The sequence below is a fragment of the Channa argus genome, chromosome 20 (genome assembly GCF_033026475.1).
Source record: "Channa argus isolate prfri chromosome 20, Channa argus male v1.0, whole genome shotgun sequence".
In the NCBI taxonomy this organism is placed as follows: domain Eukaryota; kingdom Metazoa; phylum Chordata; class Actinopteri; order Anabantiformes; family Channidae; genus Channa; species Channa argus.
In genome coordinates this window covers 3,418,113-3,433,945 of record NC_090216.1, presented here as the reverse complement: position 1 = coordinate 3,433,945, position 15,833 = coordinate 3,418,113, and the positions used below count along the sequence as shown (strand labels likewise).

The 15,833-nt window shown below is 42.5% G+C and overlaps 1 protein-coding gene across 3 annotated transcripts in view; it reads right to left on the bottom strand.

The window, feature by feature from the left end:
* The window catches only part of myo1d (myosin 1D), a 68,032-nt gene that overhangs the window by 12,682 nt on the left and 39,517 nt on the right, over positions 1 to 15,833 (bottom strand). For 2 of the 3 annotated variants that reach the window (XM_067487305.1, XM_067487306.1), the window contains exons 17-21: positions 13,209 to 13,432; positions 12,385 to 12,523; positions 11,304 to 11,408; positions 10,976 to 11,089; positions 4,673 to 4,827 (exon numbers count right to left, since the gene is read on the bottom strand). In XM_067487305.1, coding sequence (XP_067343406.1) covers positions 4,673 to 4,827; positions 10,976 to 11,089; positions 11,304 to 11,408; positions 12,385 to 12,523; positions 13,209 to 13,432 — 737 coding nt within the window. The remainder of the gene's footprint in view (positions 1 to 4,672; positions 4,828 to 10,975; positions 11,090 to 11,303; positions 11,409 to 12,384; positions 12,524 to 13,208; positions 13,433 to 15,833) is intronic. The other variant, XM_067487307.1, reaches the window with a different exon arrangement.

Genomic DNA, 15,833 nt, shown 5'->3' with positions numbered 1-15,833 from the left:
GAAGGCTGATGACAATAGCATGCTCCTGCAGACTAATGGGATTCTGGACGTGCAACTAACCCAGATTTAACTTCAGCAGATCAATAAGACTTCTTTTTCATACCAAATGTCCTCTGTGTCTTTTTCTCCTTAGGACAGAGATGGAAGATAATGTCTCGAATCATGTTCCACCTCCTACTTTCACTTCACACGCTACATCGTTTACAGAGATCTCCCCTCACTGTTCCTGACACTTCTGCACACTCTTTTTTCCTCTTGCTTCCTTCTGGTCTGGGTCCACTTTTTTTTTAACCTCCCCCCCCCAGATCCCTTCTGCAGTGTCAGATACAGACGGGGCTGGGGAGGAGACTAAATGATCAGGGAAGGGGGCAGGAGCAAGGGCAGGATACGAGTATGACCACGTCACTCTGACAGATCAGTGGAGGGCTGCGTTCTGCACCTTCCTGCTGACTCATACTGTAGGATGGGAGAAGGAAGAGTGAGTGAGTGAGTGGGAGGGTATGAGCAAAGGACAAAGAGGGGCACTGGAGGTTAGAGGAGAGTAAACCAGAAGGTGTGAATGGATGTGGCCGTGCTTGAAGACAAAGGGTGGCACATCACACAGATGGATCGGGACAAGTTAAGGTGGACAGTAGAGGGACACAAACTGAAAATGATGTCCCCTTGCTCACTGTTGCAATAACTCTACAACAAACCACCAATGGCGGCAACAGTATTGATTAATCCAGTGGTTCCCGACCTGCGTGCCGACATTTCCACAAGGTACTAGATGAGGATTTAAGCGTCTCAAAATGAGAAAAACGATTTACTCTGCAGACTTTGTCGCTCTGTTACTCAATTCACCATTTTGGCTCAGAATGAAATATTTCTACAACTATTAGATGGATTTCCCTGACATTTCCTCTTAGCAGAAAAAAAAATCCATGATCACTTTGGTGATTTCCGTGACTTTTCCTTCAGGATCGCCAAGGCGTTTGAGTCTTATACCAACAGTGAAAAGCAAAAAGTCTAAAAGATTGCTACAACCACAAATACAATACATAATTATAATAAAAGAATTCAAGGTTCAAGGTTCCCTGTTCGTATCAAGACTTGAAAAACAAAAACAGTAAAACTGTGCTGATACAAAGCACAGTTTTGTTGTTTAGTAATTAGCAACTAAAGCTGTGAGATAAATGTACGGGGTAGAAAATAAAATATTTTCATCGAAGTTGTATTAAGAGTAATGCTAACATAAAATGATAGTATTTAAATACAGCATTTGAGTAAATGTACTCAGGGGACTTACCAGCTCTACAGCTGTTTGTACAATGTTCCTACCCATCAATCAATCATTTCCACACCACCTAACACAAAAGAAGTTCCATCAATGACCTCCACCCCTCACACCAACTACACACTTTTGAGGACCATTATGTAGAAAAGTGCTATAAAGGTGCAGAGCATTAAACATTTCCGCCATACACACAATCCCTCTGCTATGCCGGGTTGTTTTGTCCCTGTGGCAACAGTTGGTGAAGCTAATCCAACTGCTACTACAGAAAAAAATCCACAGAGCTTTAAACAAAAACCAAAAAAAAAAAAAAAAAAAAAAAAAAAAAAAAAACAATTACACACACACACACACAACTGGCAAACACACACACACTTTGCTTATACCCAGCAAGAACATATCCATGTATGTACGACGCTACTCTGCATTTGATGGAGTGAAATCTTTTAACTGTTGTTTGTCACCTGTGAGAATTGAGGGTGTGGATGAATAATTCAGCAACAGGTTATTTTTAAAATCAAGAGTCAAAGTGTGAGATGCAGCATTGACTTAGAAACAAAGCATTAGAAATGCAGAAACGATGAAGTACAAAGCCACAACAACTATTGACCCTTAGCAGTTACCACTGCTCAACGTAGGTTGTGTTCTGAGGCTCACTGACAGTCCACTGCACGGAGAACAGTGATTATGCATTGTTCATTTCTACTATGAATGAATGTTGACTTAACTTTCAGAAAATGTTTTCATTCTGCAAATAATTAAAATCACTTCAACTTGGCTATTTAAAAAACGTTAAGCTACTGTGAATAATAACAGTTCCTGCACATATTTTACAATAAAAGCATGTGGCACCGCAAGGCCTTTATCGTGAAACATCTGTACCAAAATTCCCACAGCCGAGTAAAAAAATGTGTGCAAAAATTTATGAATGAAGACAAAATACTTAAAAGAGTTTGAATGCAGTTTGCAGTGATTCTAATGAAATTTGTGCTACGGAAATGTAGATGAACCCAAACACGGTAACAGCGCTAAACAGCAAATTCAAAGATGAGCAGATGCCAAACAGAGACGCGTTACAAAAACCTGTGTAGATCAGAATCTCAAATACAGGGCTGGTTCTCTTTTACCACTGCAATAATCAACGGAAGAGGGTGGAACAAAAAGTAAAGTCTTTTGGATGTGAATCATTGATTTTGCACTGTGTCTGTTTTCCTGGCAGTGCTGCCTGGGGTGCATGTCAACACACACACACACACACACACACACACACACACACACACACACACACAGAAAGACAGAGAGGAGATCTCCGCTCTCTGTCTCATCTAAATATAGGCTTCAGCAGCAGCAGCAGCACAGTTTTAAATATTTCATTATCTCCTCTCCAAAAATAAGAGGGTGGGGGGAGCCAGGGAAGAAAAGGGAATTACTGAAGGAGAGAGAGAGAAAAGTGAGGGAGTGAAGGGAGCGTCTAGAGACACTGAGATCAGTACAAAGGGATGTAGTCAAAAATAGGAAAAGACCTGAAACGGGGAGAGAGGAGAAGGAAGGAGGGAGGCTGAAAGCATGGAAAGCTAATCCCCCATCCGTCTTATGCAAAATAAGAATGAAGCATTTCGGAATTTCTCAGGCCGATAAAGAGGGTTATCTTCTTATGTGTGCGAAATCTCACAATCACTTCAGTCTGAGGCAACTTGGTGCAGTATTGATAAGTTCTATTTTCAAATTCATAAAAACATGTAAAAAGGAAAAAACAAGACAAACAAAACAAAACAAAAAAACAAAAACACTGATTAATGCCAAGCAGATTTGCAAGCTGTCAAAAACAAATCGCACCTCACAGAAACTCAAGAATCCACACGCAGCCATGACAGGAAGAGTGCTGATACCCAGCGACTGTGTCATTCTGCTTTGGCCTCGCTGTCACTTTGAGGAGGATAAAGTGTTGCTTTGTTGCTGCTGTAAGCTGCTTCTCCCTGCTTGCTATTGTGCATATTGTGCACTGTGCAGCATGTTGAAGAAGAGATAAAGGTTAAAGCCCCATCTACAGGGAGCTGCTGTAAAGGGACAGTGCATGAATACAATCATACAATATGGATAACATGAGCACAGTCACATGCAGACTGCCTCACAGGAGTTCCTGCTCATGCAGGCAGGCCAACACGCATATCTCCACATGCTGCCGTGCCCTTTGTTCTGTCAGTGCTTCACAGTGATGGATGAGTCGGCATGTGAAGCGCACGGAGGGTCATTACGCGAGGGCCCGGCGGAGGTCTTTCTCAACCCCACACCTGCAGAGATTCGGGCTCAGCAATGAATAAAACCAGATACCGTCACAGAGAGGGAGCACGTGCACACCTCCCCTGAACACGCACGCACACACAGACAAAAATCAATGCACATGCCAGACTATTGTGCAGGAGTCAATTCAATGATCAGTGGGATGAACGATGACTTAAAAACAGCCTTGGCCAGAGCAGTAATCATAGCAGCGAGAGTCGTAAAAGGTCCCGGTTTCTTCAGAAGATCATTGTAACAGACCTTTTAAAAACATCAAATAACACTAAATTAATAAAGAAGTGAGCTGAGGACTGGAATAAACTGCAAAAGCAGGCGGGTGGGTGCCTGAGTTTCCTGATGTTAATGGAAGACAAGCAGATCCGCTGCAGTGAGAATAACCTCAGCTGAACTGAAAACAGAGCAGCACACACAGAAGCCTCTGCAGACGTTCTACCATGTACCGAACAAGACACACAATGTTCTGGTTCCCTGCTGGATGTATGGAGTAGTAGGCATTTAGTTTATAGCCGTGCCTATTTTTTAAATGCCCTAAAGTGACAAACACATACTGCACAGTGGGTTTCACATGTGCAATTCGGGTTTTGTAGTTTCAGGCAGAGAGGAATATGAAAGGACATCGTGCTGCAAGGAAAGCCACTGCATTAGAGCCTGTAATCTATATCTGTGTTTTTCTCTGCTTCCATCCTGGGGAGAGATTAATTGAGCACTAGGGTTCAAGTCAGGACCGCAGTGACTATGCACTCTATCTGCCCCATAATCCTCCTGCAGCAAGTCACATTGGTCAATACCGCACATCTGGGCCACTTCGATTTAATCTGCAGTAATGTTTCCAAATGTCAGTTATGGTTAGTTCACCTTTAGCAAAATTGTCACCGTCCAAACATGTTGTTCCGCAGTGCTGCTGGAAACAAACTCGGATGGAGCAGAGGAACAAGTGCAACGAGCACGAGAAATGAGTTGGGCTTCGTCATGGCGGCCCCCAAAGGTCTTTTTGAGACATTTTGAGGCAACAACAGATGAAATCTCAACAGCGATATGTGAATAACGCGCCTTCCACTGCCACCCGCTGTCCACTGCCCCCCGTCCCCAAGCACTCACCTCTTGAAGTGGCTAAGCAGGGTTCCAACCAGCTCCCCGATGCGGCTCTCATTGGCAGGGACCATGCCCTGCAGGCACACCACTAGATCCCTGCTGTCCTTGGTGTGGAACACAACCAGCTGGTCCTTCCCAGGGGACACGCTCACTCCTGTCACCTGGGACAGACAGAGACATGTACAATTAAACGCAAATAAACATAACGTCTAAAAAACAAAACAAAACACAATCATGCAACCGCAGGAACGTGTGCTGAGAACCACACACCATCATCAGTAACCACCAGTGACTTCTCTATACTGTAGATACTTATGTTGAGTGTTGGTTAGATTGGTGATATTAGCAGCAGCTCACGTAGCCTAGAGTCTCCAATCTGTGATGTAGATGAGGAGAAGGCTACAGAGGCCTGCTCAACTTTTTGACTCCAGGTTATGTTCATTCTCAAACTTGTATATCCAGCTCCAGCCAACACTGAGCTGAAGACTTTACCATCCTCATACACCCACAAAAGACCTTTTACAACTAGTTTAACAAATTATTATTTAACAACATTATGAGCACCTGTGCCATCCAATACAGCCATGAATCCTACTTTTACAATGTTATAATTTCTCAGTTTTCAGGTTGAAACTGTCGGAAAGGTGATAATTCTACTGTGTGTTTATGTCGTAGTGGGTGGTGGAGTCGTACTGAGGTGGCTTTAATGTTTTGGCCCCCTCATTCATTTTAAATACGGGTGGCCAAAACATTTGAACCACCTCTTTTTCTAAAGCACTGCAGTACATATGCATTAGGGCTCTTTAAGACCTCTGAATAAGAGAAGTTAACCTTTATTCATCCCACAGGGGGGAAATTAACATGTTACAGCAGTAGCAAAAGTGTGCGGCGAATATTTCTGCACAGAATTAAAAAACCAAACATTTGTATAAAATAAATCTATTTAAATAAACAAAGAATAGACTCCGACATTAGTCAGATTTGCAGGGTTTCCCTTTAATGCCATTGCTTTTTCCATTTAAAACCCTGGAAAGGCCTAATGAGCCCGATTATAACGACATGAATAAATGTAAATAAACTTTTTTACCTTTAAAAAAAATGAAGTGGTTTCTTTCTAATTGTCAGCATCAGACTGGGTTTTTGAGGATAAAATGTACAGGCCAAGTGTCTAATTCTATTATAATCATGAATAAAATTCAGCAGGGAACATGTGCAGTGATGTGATTAACTCGATGCGTTACAGTTTCCCTACATCACTAAGTTATATCTCAACAAAAAATGGAATCAGAATATATGGACAGAGCATTTGCTGCCCAAACAGGAGGAGGGGGTGGGGGGCTGGGGGTTGCCTGTATTTGGTCTCTATTAGTGAATGAGATTTCTCCCACTCTGAACCCTAATCAGCACTGGAAGCGTGGAGTAAGAGCTTATTGATCAGTGCCCCAAAGGTCCAATCAAATGTCCAATCAGAACTCTCCAAACCTTAACCAACAGCAGAGAGGAGCAGCTCTAAAAGGTGAAATCCCACCGTCGATGTCGGACTGTTCCTGGGCGGCAGTGGCTCAGTAGAACGGCCGCTTACAGACCACAGGGTCGGAGGTTCGTGCCCCGCTCTTCCCGACCACATGTCGAAATGTCCCAGGGCAGGACACTGAACCCCCCCAACAGCCCATGCCCCACCCCCAGCCGTATAGTGCCGGTCCCAAGCCTGGTAGAAATTGGGGAGGGTTGTGTCAAGAAGGGCATCTGGCGTAAAAACTGTGCCAAATCAACATGCAGACAAAACGATCCACTGTGGCGACCCTGAGCTCACAGGATAAGCTGAGAGGACAACACTGAGACAAAGTCTCCATCGGCGGAGGGCAGCCACCAATAGGTGGTTTCAGGCAGCTTACACGTCTCTGACATGACACTTAAGAAACAAACACTTCATGTAATCACCATGAATTAAAGCCTTAAGCCACACGCAGTTAATTACATGAAGAGGATTACATTTACATTTATATTAAAGGCTTAATTGATTGGAACGACGTCATTTTTTTCAATGAGCTGTTTAATGATGCATTCTGATCCGTTTCCTTGTCTAATTTTTTATAAACACAATTCACCAAACCATGTGAGGGTGATGATGATGATGCACGGCAATGACCCAGTCCAACAGTAGACACTTACACTTATTAGATCAAGAGTGGGGAAATGTATTTATTTTCTGATGATAAATTAAACATGTTCGTTCATCGAGCTGTTACTAAAAAAAAAAAAAGGGTTCCACCGCCACACACACACGGTAACTTTTATATTTGCGCCTTAAGAGTCATAGGAACAGTTGGTAAGAGTTTGGTCCGAACCAATCACAGAATTCTAATAAAAGCTTTGTCAAAGGTTTGAAATGCCTGGGTCACAAAGCATAAAGCTGTTACTGGTGTCAGTGGAGACCAGGAAGCAATTATTTGGGGCAAATTGGGGCATGAGCATCCCAAACACTGCGATAGTTTTCTGTTTGTGTTCCACTTTTTTTGCAACATAAAGTTTGGCGATGCTACTCTCATGAATCCATTCTTTATCTGGTTCAGCCCAGATGTGCACAGTGTTTTAAACTTACTTTATACAGCTGCAGCATCTCACAGCTCGACAGACTGGGACAGGAAGGACAAGTTAACATACAGTACGTTACTGTTTGAACCAGGCGCAATTTTGAGGGACAGCTTGTCTGCTGATGTATTGTCTGCATTTTTAAATGCCACGTTCCCACACAGTAACATTAGTGGGTGTAATTTGGTGAAAACAGGACTGAGGAAACTTCTGCTGCACAATGTGTACAAGTTGGGAACATGCAGGCAGAACTACAATGGTTTCTGTCAGGGGCTCTCTTCTTGCCTGATCCGCTCTGCACTGTGGTTGTCATGAGAACATAATTTAAACAGCAGGTTCTCCAAGTGTGCTCATATGGAAGCAACATGTTGGTTATATAATGCTTCCCAACAGCCCGTAGAGATAGAAGAGGGACAAAAAGCACTGAGAATGGGGGGGCGGGGGGTCCTCTGATTATATAAATATACAGCTCTATGATGTGCATATGTTTAATGCTGTAAAGCCATTCAACTTTAGAGCACCAGTAATGTTTCTGATATGTCCTCATGTATTAATACATGAGCATTTTGCAGAGCATGGCCACTTTTGGCTCAATGCAAATAGTCTCCGAGCCAATCGATTAAGAATAGCATGTCACGGCTGCATCTGAGGGTGCAAACAAACTCACACAGTACGCTCACACAGCAGCTGTGGTGGATGGTAGGAAAAAAGAAAAAAAAAATAAACAAAAAATTCAAGTAAAGGATCAACGGGTGAATGGGAAAAATAATAAGGCGAGAAAGCCGGAGGGATCACAAAAAAAAAAAAAAAAAAAAGGAAAAGAAACGCGAAGGAAATAAACGCACATACAGGGGACCGATATGTGCACATGCCTGAACGACACCAGACATCAGCTGATCTGCCCTGCTGGTCGGTATCCATGACAACACTGTCTCCTGGGAAGTTGGCATGACAACAACGGGAAGAGAGAAGCGGCAGCACAGAGAGGGGAGCGCGGAAAGACAGTACTGTGATAGGGAGAGCGGTGAGGTGGGGATGGGTGCAGGAGGAGGCAGGAGTGTGAAAAGAAAAAGATGCTGGAGAGAAGATCACCATTACTTTAACGGTATTTGCTTAATCCGATGAGAAACACGCTGTGGGGTTCCCAGTTTTGTAGCACAGGCAGCGATTGTCCTTTAAATCCTTTGGCTGACACTAGCTAACTCCTCACTGTAGTACTCACCACCTATCAGCTCGGTCTTTCCCTCGAGCTGCCCTGCAGGTAAATGCTGTGGTGTTAGCCTATCAGTGCTAATTAGCCGTGAGCTAACTGCTTCCACCTCTGTTTGACCTTCACCAATCGATAGCTCAGCATCACCCTGCTGAGGCTCTCAACCAACCATAATTCTCCATCTCTATCGCTTCTTCTTCATGTTCACTCCCCTTTGCAGGTTTTATGGATGCTTCAGAGCAGTGCTTAAATTCAGTGATAGAATCATGACTATCATCGATTAACGTTACATTCTAACTGAAACTCACTGAATCTGATGTGCCTTGTGTATAGGACTAAACCTCATCTATCAACTCAGTGCGACTTTCTCTGGGTGAACAATATCTAAAAATCTCCTTAACTCACGCTGCCACCATCTGTCTCAGCGCCATCTGCCCATTTCACATCCAGATGCAGCGATATGGGCTTTGGGTGTCCATCTCCAGGCTGTTTAATTCGGTCTTGTCACTTTGTCAGATTGAACACTGGGGCATCTTGTCACTGTTGTCACTGCACACAGGCCTCATATCTCACTCATTTCACCAGACGATGGGGCGTAGCCACCTCGGAGATTACTGTATTACACCTTCACTTCCTCCCCCATTTCTGCCTCCCCTCCAAGGTCAGTGGTGCAATCAACTGTGCAAGCAGTATTTGGATCATGGCAGAGCATGAGAGGAGAGAAATCAGAACCATCATCAGTAGTTTGGTTATACATTCTGCAAATGTTTTACTGTGAAATAAAACATTTTGTAGGGCATCGTCAAATTAAAAAGCTTCTTAGCCATTCAGCTGTTTGCTGGAATTGTTATTGAGACAGGAATAACCGTAAGGAAGAAGCAACTGGAAATCAATTCAATTCAATTCAATTTTCAATTCAACTTTATTTATATAGCGCCAATTTACAACAAAGTCATCTCAAGGCACTTTACAGAATAAAGTCCAGACTACACAAGTATGTAGAAGTAACCCAACAAATCCCCCTTGAGCAAGCCCTAGGCAACAGTGGAGAGGAAAAACTCCCTTTAATGGGAGAAACCTCCAGCAGAACCAGGCTCAGGGTGGGCGGCCATCTGCCTTGACCGATCAAGATCAACGGCTTTTGGCTCGTCCCTTCAGGGGTCACCACAGCGAAACATGTTCCGCATGTTGATTTGGCATGTGTTGGATGCCCTACCTGCCGCAGCCCTCATGTTTTATCTGGGCTTGGGGGGGCGGAGCCACGCCTCGTGGGGTTGGATTGGAACCCGCAGCCTTTTGACTCCCTAACCCAATGCTCTTCCACTGATCCACCTGGCCCCCCTCTAAGAGGGAATAACCAGTGAACGAAAGCAGTATTGCTGTCAGCTCAGGCCTTGTGCCAGTGCTGTGGAAAGTGCTGAACTGTTCATCGTGCCGAATTAACCAGACTACAACAAACTGGCCACATCTCGGATCCCATTTAAAATCAGGTGGATACTGACTTTTTATTTAAGAACCTGGAGTATTCGGTGCTTCTCGGGAGATGAGAAAAGTTGCTTCTTACAGTAATACGAAGCAGCTAAAAGAGGATTAGCTTAGTTTACGGACACATGCGTCTGCCTGAATGCACCTCACACTGTCAACAGGACACCAATCAGTCTCACTGAGCTTGTCTGACTCTCAGCAAAGACATGAATACGCATCATTCCCCAAGGGTTAAACCTTCAAGGCTCCTTTAGGTTTGTGTCACATGCTGATGAATGCATTGTGTCACTGAGCTATAGTAGGTCAAACATGGCTCGAGAGGGTGTGAAATTCAACCGAAATTCACCCTCACATGAGACACATTTGGGCAGTGTTTATGTCACACACACACACACAAAACAAACAGCACAAAGCCAATACACACACAGGAAACATTTGCCATGGAAACAGCCTCATGTGCTGTGCGCATGTAGCAGGGTTAATGGACCTATCGCAGTGTGAATATGAATTAAAATAAAACAGCCAACTGTAGAGTTGAAGGAGGTTTCTGCAAATTGACACGCTGCCACAGGTCAACAGGCTCCTATAGCACAGAAGCCTGAAGCCACTCGGATCACTTGCATGTTGTTGTTGTTGTTGTTGTTGATTTTTTGGAGATCACACATGAAAAGCCCAACTAGAAAAATTCCAGTATATCCAAAAATCTATGTGAGTTTATGTATTTAGCTTGACCAACGAACCAAAACCTCTAAAATATTCAATTTAAAGTAAAAAGACAAAGCAAATCCTCACGTTTAAGTAGCTATTTTAACTGATAATACATTTCCAATTTTAAACGATGTTAATTGTTTAGGAAACTAATCCAATAATTCAATAATCTCAGCACTAGTCTGAACTAATCTTCCACTGGATTTGCATCTAGAAAGTCTGTTCTTGTTAAGCAATATTGTATGTCAAGCCTTCTCTTTACCACCCTGTCCCCGTAATAAAGGGGGCAGTTGTAGGAACAGTGAGTGCCATACATTGTAGAGGGGGATGCTCTTCATGGGTTTATACTGCTTCAGGGGGTCCATCTTGTACAGGTGGCGGTCAGTGATGAGCACCGCTCGGTTCTCTGCCTTGTGGAAACGGTTGATCTGGGAAACACAAAGCCCCTCATTAGTCACCCCACAGGATGCAGTAAGTGCCCACAAACACACCAACATCCAAACACCCTGCAGGGATATTGTGCAAACCAGGAACAGTCGGGTTTTATTTGTGTGCACACAGACACATGTTGTGACTGTGTGCATGAGGTTAGTGGTGAACAAATAATCCAAAGGCTTATTTTTTTTATTTTTATTTTTTTACCTTGCGTACGTTGCAGGAGAACAGAACTCTCATGAATTTGTCTTTTCTCTGCAGCTCGCTGGAGACGAGTGTGAACGATGCAGCTGTGTCAGGGCTGTCTTTCTTCTGTGAGACACACAAAAAACACAGAAAACCTCTTCGTCACACTTTAGCTCGTCTCTGAAAGCAGCTGTCTAATAAACAGTCACAGAGCAGGACAATATACATTTGTCTGATAGTAGTGATTATCTGCTAGTAGTGATAGTGTAGTTATTGAATCCAGTAACTACAGCCTCCAATGACATTAAAATAAGGATTAAACAAGCACTAGAGCTGTTGTTCAGTCCAGAATAAAACATACACATAATTATACTAAAAACACACAAAAATTACAATAAAGAGACCAAAAAATCATTTGCTGAGGTTTTGTTTCTCTTTCAGTCTGGGGGTCCTACTCCTGTACATAGGAAGAGGGCTGGGGGCCCTTTTACCAGTCTGTGCCCATGAGGCCATTTGTTCGTAATCTGTCCATGACAATAATTAGCAGCAATTACTATCCACAACAAAGGCATCTTGTATGTTTAGGCTTTTTATTTTTACACCGTTTACTTTGTTCCCCCCCCCCTTTTTTTTTCTTTTTTGCTGCTTTAAATTCTTCCCACTGTAACAATGATGTTAACTTGTGTTCGTTGACACAAAAAAAAAAAAAAGTGAAGTAAAGCAATTCCATAAAAACACAATAATAACAATGTTTATCGCTATTAGTGGATTGTTTTGTTCCCGGGGTGTGTGAAGCGATTCCTGAAACATTATGCATTCAATACATTGATTAAAAAACAAAAACAAGAGAGATCTAACAAAGATCTAAACGATGTAATCTTGTCTGGCCATAACCGCCCAACAACTTGGCTACAAACTGGACGACATGGTCAAAGTTTAGTTTAAAATTCATGAACTCTCACTTAAAAGAGAGTAAACACAGGTTACGCATTAGACCACACATTTGATGCCAACATTCAGCGCAAGACAAATATAGCTAGAAAATACATTACAAACGGATTTTACTGCATATTACTGCAGCCCCACACATCCACCTACTCACCAGATAATTTCCTTCCCAGGCCCTTTGTAGCCCCAGGTCAACCCTCTGGCCCTTCAGGGCCTCCAGGCTGGCTACCTTGGCCCTCACCTGCAGGGCCTCCTCTGGAGAGAGGCCTTTGATTAGAGTCCACGCCCACCACCTGCAGGGAAACACATCCAAACACAGACAAAGAGGCAACTAAGAGCAGAGGAAAACCAACTGTCTCCACGGAGGATGCTGCACTGGTAGCTGGGTGAGTGAGGGTGTGGAGGGGGTTTAGCAGGACTACAGTAGACTCCAGCTGCCCTTTCACTCACATATCATGACAGCCAACATCATTCTCTACGAAGGCTATTTCCCAACAGTTCCCCGCTTCAAATAGAAAAAAAAAGCAAACAAACACACGTTGGGATGAAAAGAGGTGATGAGCCTTTGATGGAGGAAGAAAAATCGATCTTCAGTGTGAGCCCAAGGCAGAAGGAAACATGTGTAAGTTGCTTCAAACGGACTCATCTGGGTGTAAAATATCACCCGAGGCCACATCCAGCGGTTGGAGTCTGATCTACTTTTCGTTCAACCAATTAAGAAAAGAGTTTTTTTTTTCCAAATATGGCAATTTAAACACATTTTCTTTGAAAAGGCTGCTCTCATAATAGAGAACAGATGTTTCAATGTAGAACATTTAAATGCGGTTTCCCATTATATTCATTCTAACTGGAATAGACATGAATCGACTCAAAGTATCAGCTGCCTCTTAGCAGCCTGACAAGCTTTATCTGAATCTTAAAATAGCAGGAGCTATCCTGCAATTACATTTGAGTATTTGGGAGTATTTGTCCTCGTACCTGTTGTAGATGCTCCTGAGTGCCTCCTCAAACTTGCGCAGGACTTTGGGGGGTGTCGGCCACTTCACATGCCTGCCATAATCCTTCATGGATCCAACATTTCTAAAGCGACGGTGGACCTCGCGGATGTACGACTTGACTTTGTAACGTCTGTAGGCCTGAAGGATGACGAGAGCAGCTCGCATCCGCCGGTATCGCAACCTGGCTATGGTGCCCCTCCACACCTGCAGACACACAACAACATACAGTAGAACAACGTAGTCCAACAGTCTAAAAGGAGCTCACATCCGACCACTGGACGTTTTAAACCCAAAAATCCTGCAAGATTGTGGAAATTCTCCCATGTTCTTAAGCCAAAACAAACATGGCCCCAACCTGAACTAAGCAACAAAGGACAAATTTGGTGCGAGATCCTGGATGGAGAATCTTGGACAACACAGACTTTAGAGTCTAAAGAACTTTGTAAACCAAACTTCAGGTAAAGCTGAGGTTAGTGTGGATGTGTCTCGGTTGTTGCTGACGTCAGCTGTAAATATTAAATGTGTTAAAAATAATCTTTATGAGAATGACTGTTAGCAACTGGATCTGAAGACTTTAGCTGAGCCGAGCCTGCAGTTGGCTTTACTTTTGCTTTTGTGACTTATCGTAAACCAGTTCCAGACCTGCTAACATTTACGTAGACATCAGACCCGATAGAGGCTTGACATATGTAAATGTCCACATGTGAAACAGATAAAATTTCAATCTTACACATTAGACTCAATTCCCTGTTTCCTAGAAGAAAATGTCACTGCTCTGGGACAAATGTGTGATTCTCAATCTAACCTCATTTTAGTTAGAAATTTGTCTGATATGTTTCTGTTCCTGATGTTTGTCCTTAAAGACAATAGCAAATAGGTGAATTCACTTTTCAATCCACTTCATGTTAATACTGTAAAATATTATATTGAGTTTACCGTATACAATGCTCACATCTGTTCTTCAGTTGTCAGCAACACCACATATTTGTCACGGCTGTTAGACCCGTGTCTAGGTGGTAGGAGGGCAACACACAAGAACAAGGCTGTTGCCTCCCCAGTCCCCAAACCAAAGTCCAGATTCCAAAATTGCAATTAAGTGTATAACTTTTTATTACAACTAAGCAAAGGTGATGCAGAAGTGAACCGCTATAACTCAGGGTCAAACAAGGCCAAAACTACAACCAGAAGAATCTAATACCCAAAGAAAGTGCTAGCTAGCCCCTGAGAAGAAGCAAACAAAGAGACATTCGCTAACTCAAACTCCCTATTGGGGAGAAAGAAAATGGCAGCTATTTACAGGTAGTATGTACAAGATAGAGATGGTGATAAGTAATACGTATTACAAAATATATAATAAATACACAAGACTATGGCACAAGACCCAACAATCCAATAATATGTAATTAATTCATTCATTGTCACATATTGTTAGTATTTTTACCTTCATACCATATTATTACTGTCAGTACCATATTCAGCTCTATGTGCCATATGTGATGCCAGTTTCATCTAAATCTAATATTTTCCCCTTAGAATTCTATATTTTTAATTGTTTTTTATTTTAAACTTTTAAAAATTTACAATTTATTATCATATTGTTGTACATTATCGCTACTGCTGCTCTTCGTGCTTGAATTGCCTAAAGGACAAACAACGTTTTTTTTTTTAGTTGAACTGAAGGTGTCACGACCAATTATTTAAATGTACAAACTAAAAAAAAAAAATAAAAAAAAAAACACAAACTTTTTTTCCCACTCATTGTTAAAATTCATTACAGTTCTATGTTTATGTTAAACATCTGTGCTTGTTTTGTTTTGAACAACACAGATTCAGACTAAAATAGCGACTCCATGATTGCCTGTAACCAAACATGGGTTGAGTGGCTATCAAACCCTCTAAAACATGAATAATAGATGTAAGTGGGACCCCAGGGACCCGTAACTCCTGATCCACCCTTTCTAAAATCGCCACCATATGCTCCCCTCTACACTCTATACTCTCTCCCTCTAGTACACACAGCCTCTCTGTTATTTGCATTATTTACACATTTATTTGACGGCACTGCACCGTAACCACCCCCCCCCCAAATAATGGGTAATAAAATGCACTTACAGTCACAAATTAAAGGAAGCACTGGAAACTGCACTGGATATCAGCTAAGAGTAATGCACTGTAATCACGGAAAGCATTTATATTTAATCTCTCAAAATGTGTGGGTGCCAGCAGCAAGAAAATGATTTCTCATATTTGCATATTGTGAAGGAGGCAGTTTTCACCTTATCAGAGTAGTGGTGTAATAACTGGCAGAGAAATAGACAAATCACTCACCCCTGGAATATGGGAGCAGTAGCAGCTTTAACCACATTAAATGTGTGTTAAAGTTGTACCGACATTAATAAGAGTTTAGAGCGTTGACTTGTTCACAGCATTACTGTGAAAATAGACATCTGAAGAAGCTGAATCACAGTGAGATGAAGGAAAGAAAACACACTGAAGGTTTAATTTGGATCCTTTAAGCTCTGCTGTTGACGTAATGGCGCGTTACGTCCAGTAAGCCGAGATCAGAGAAATCTGTCGCCAAGTGGCCAACTGACACAGACCAAAG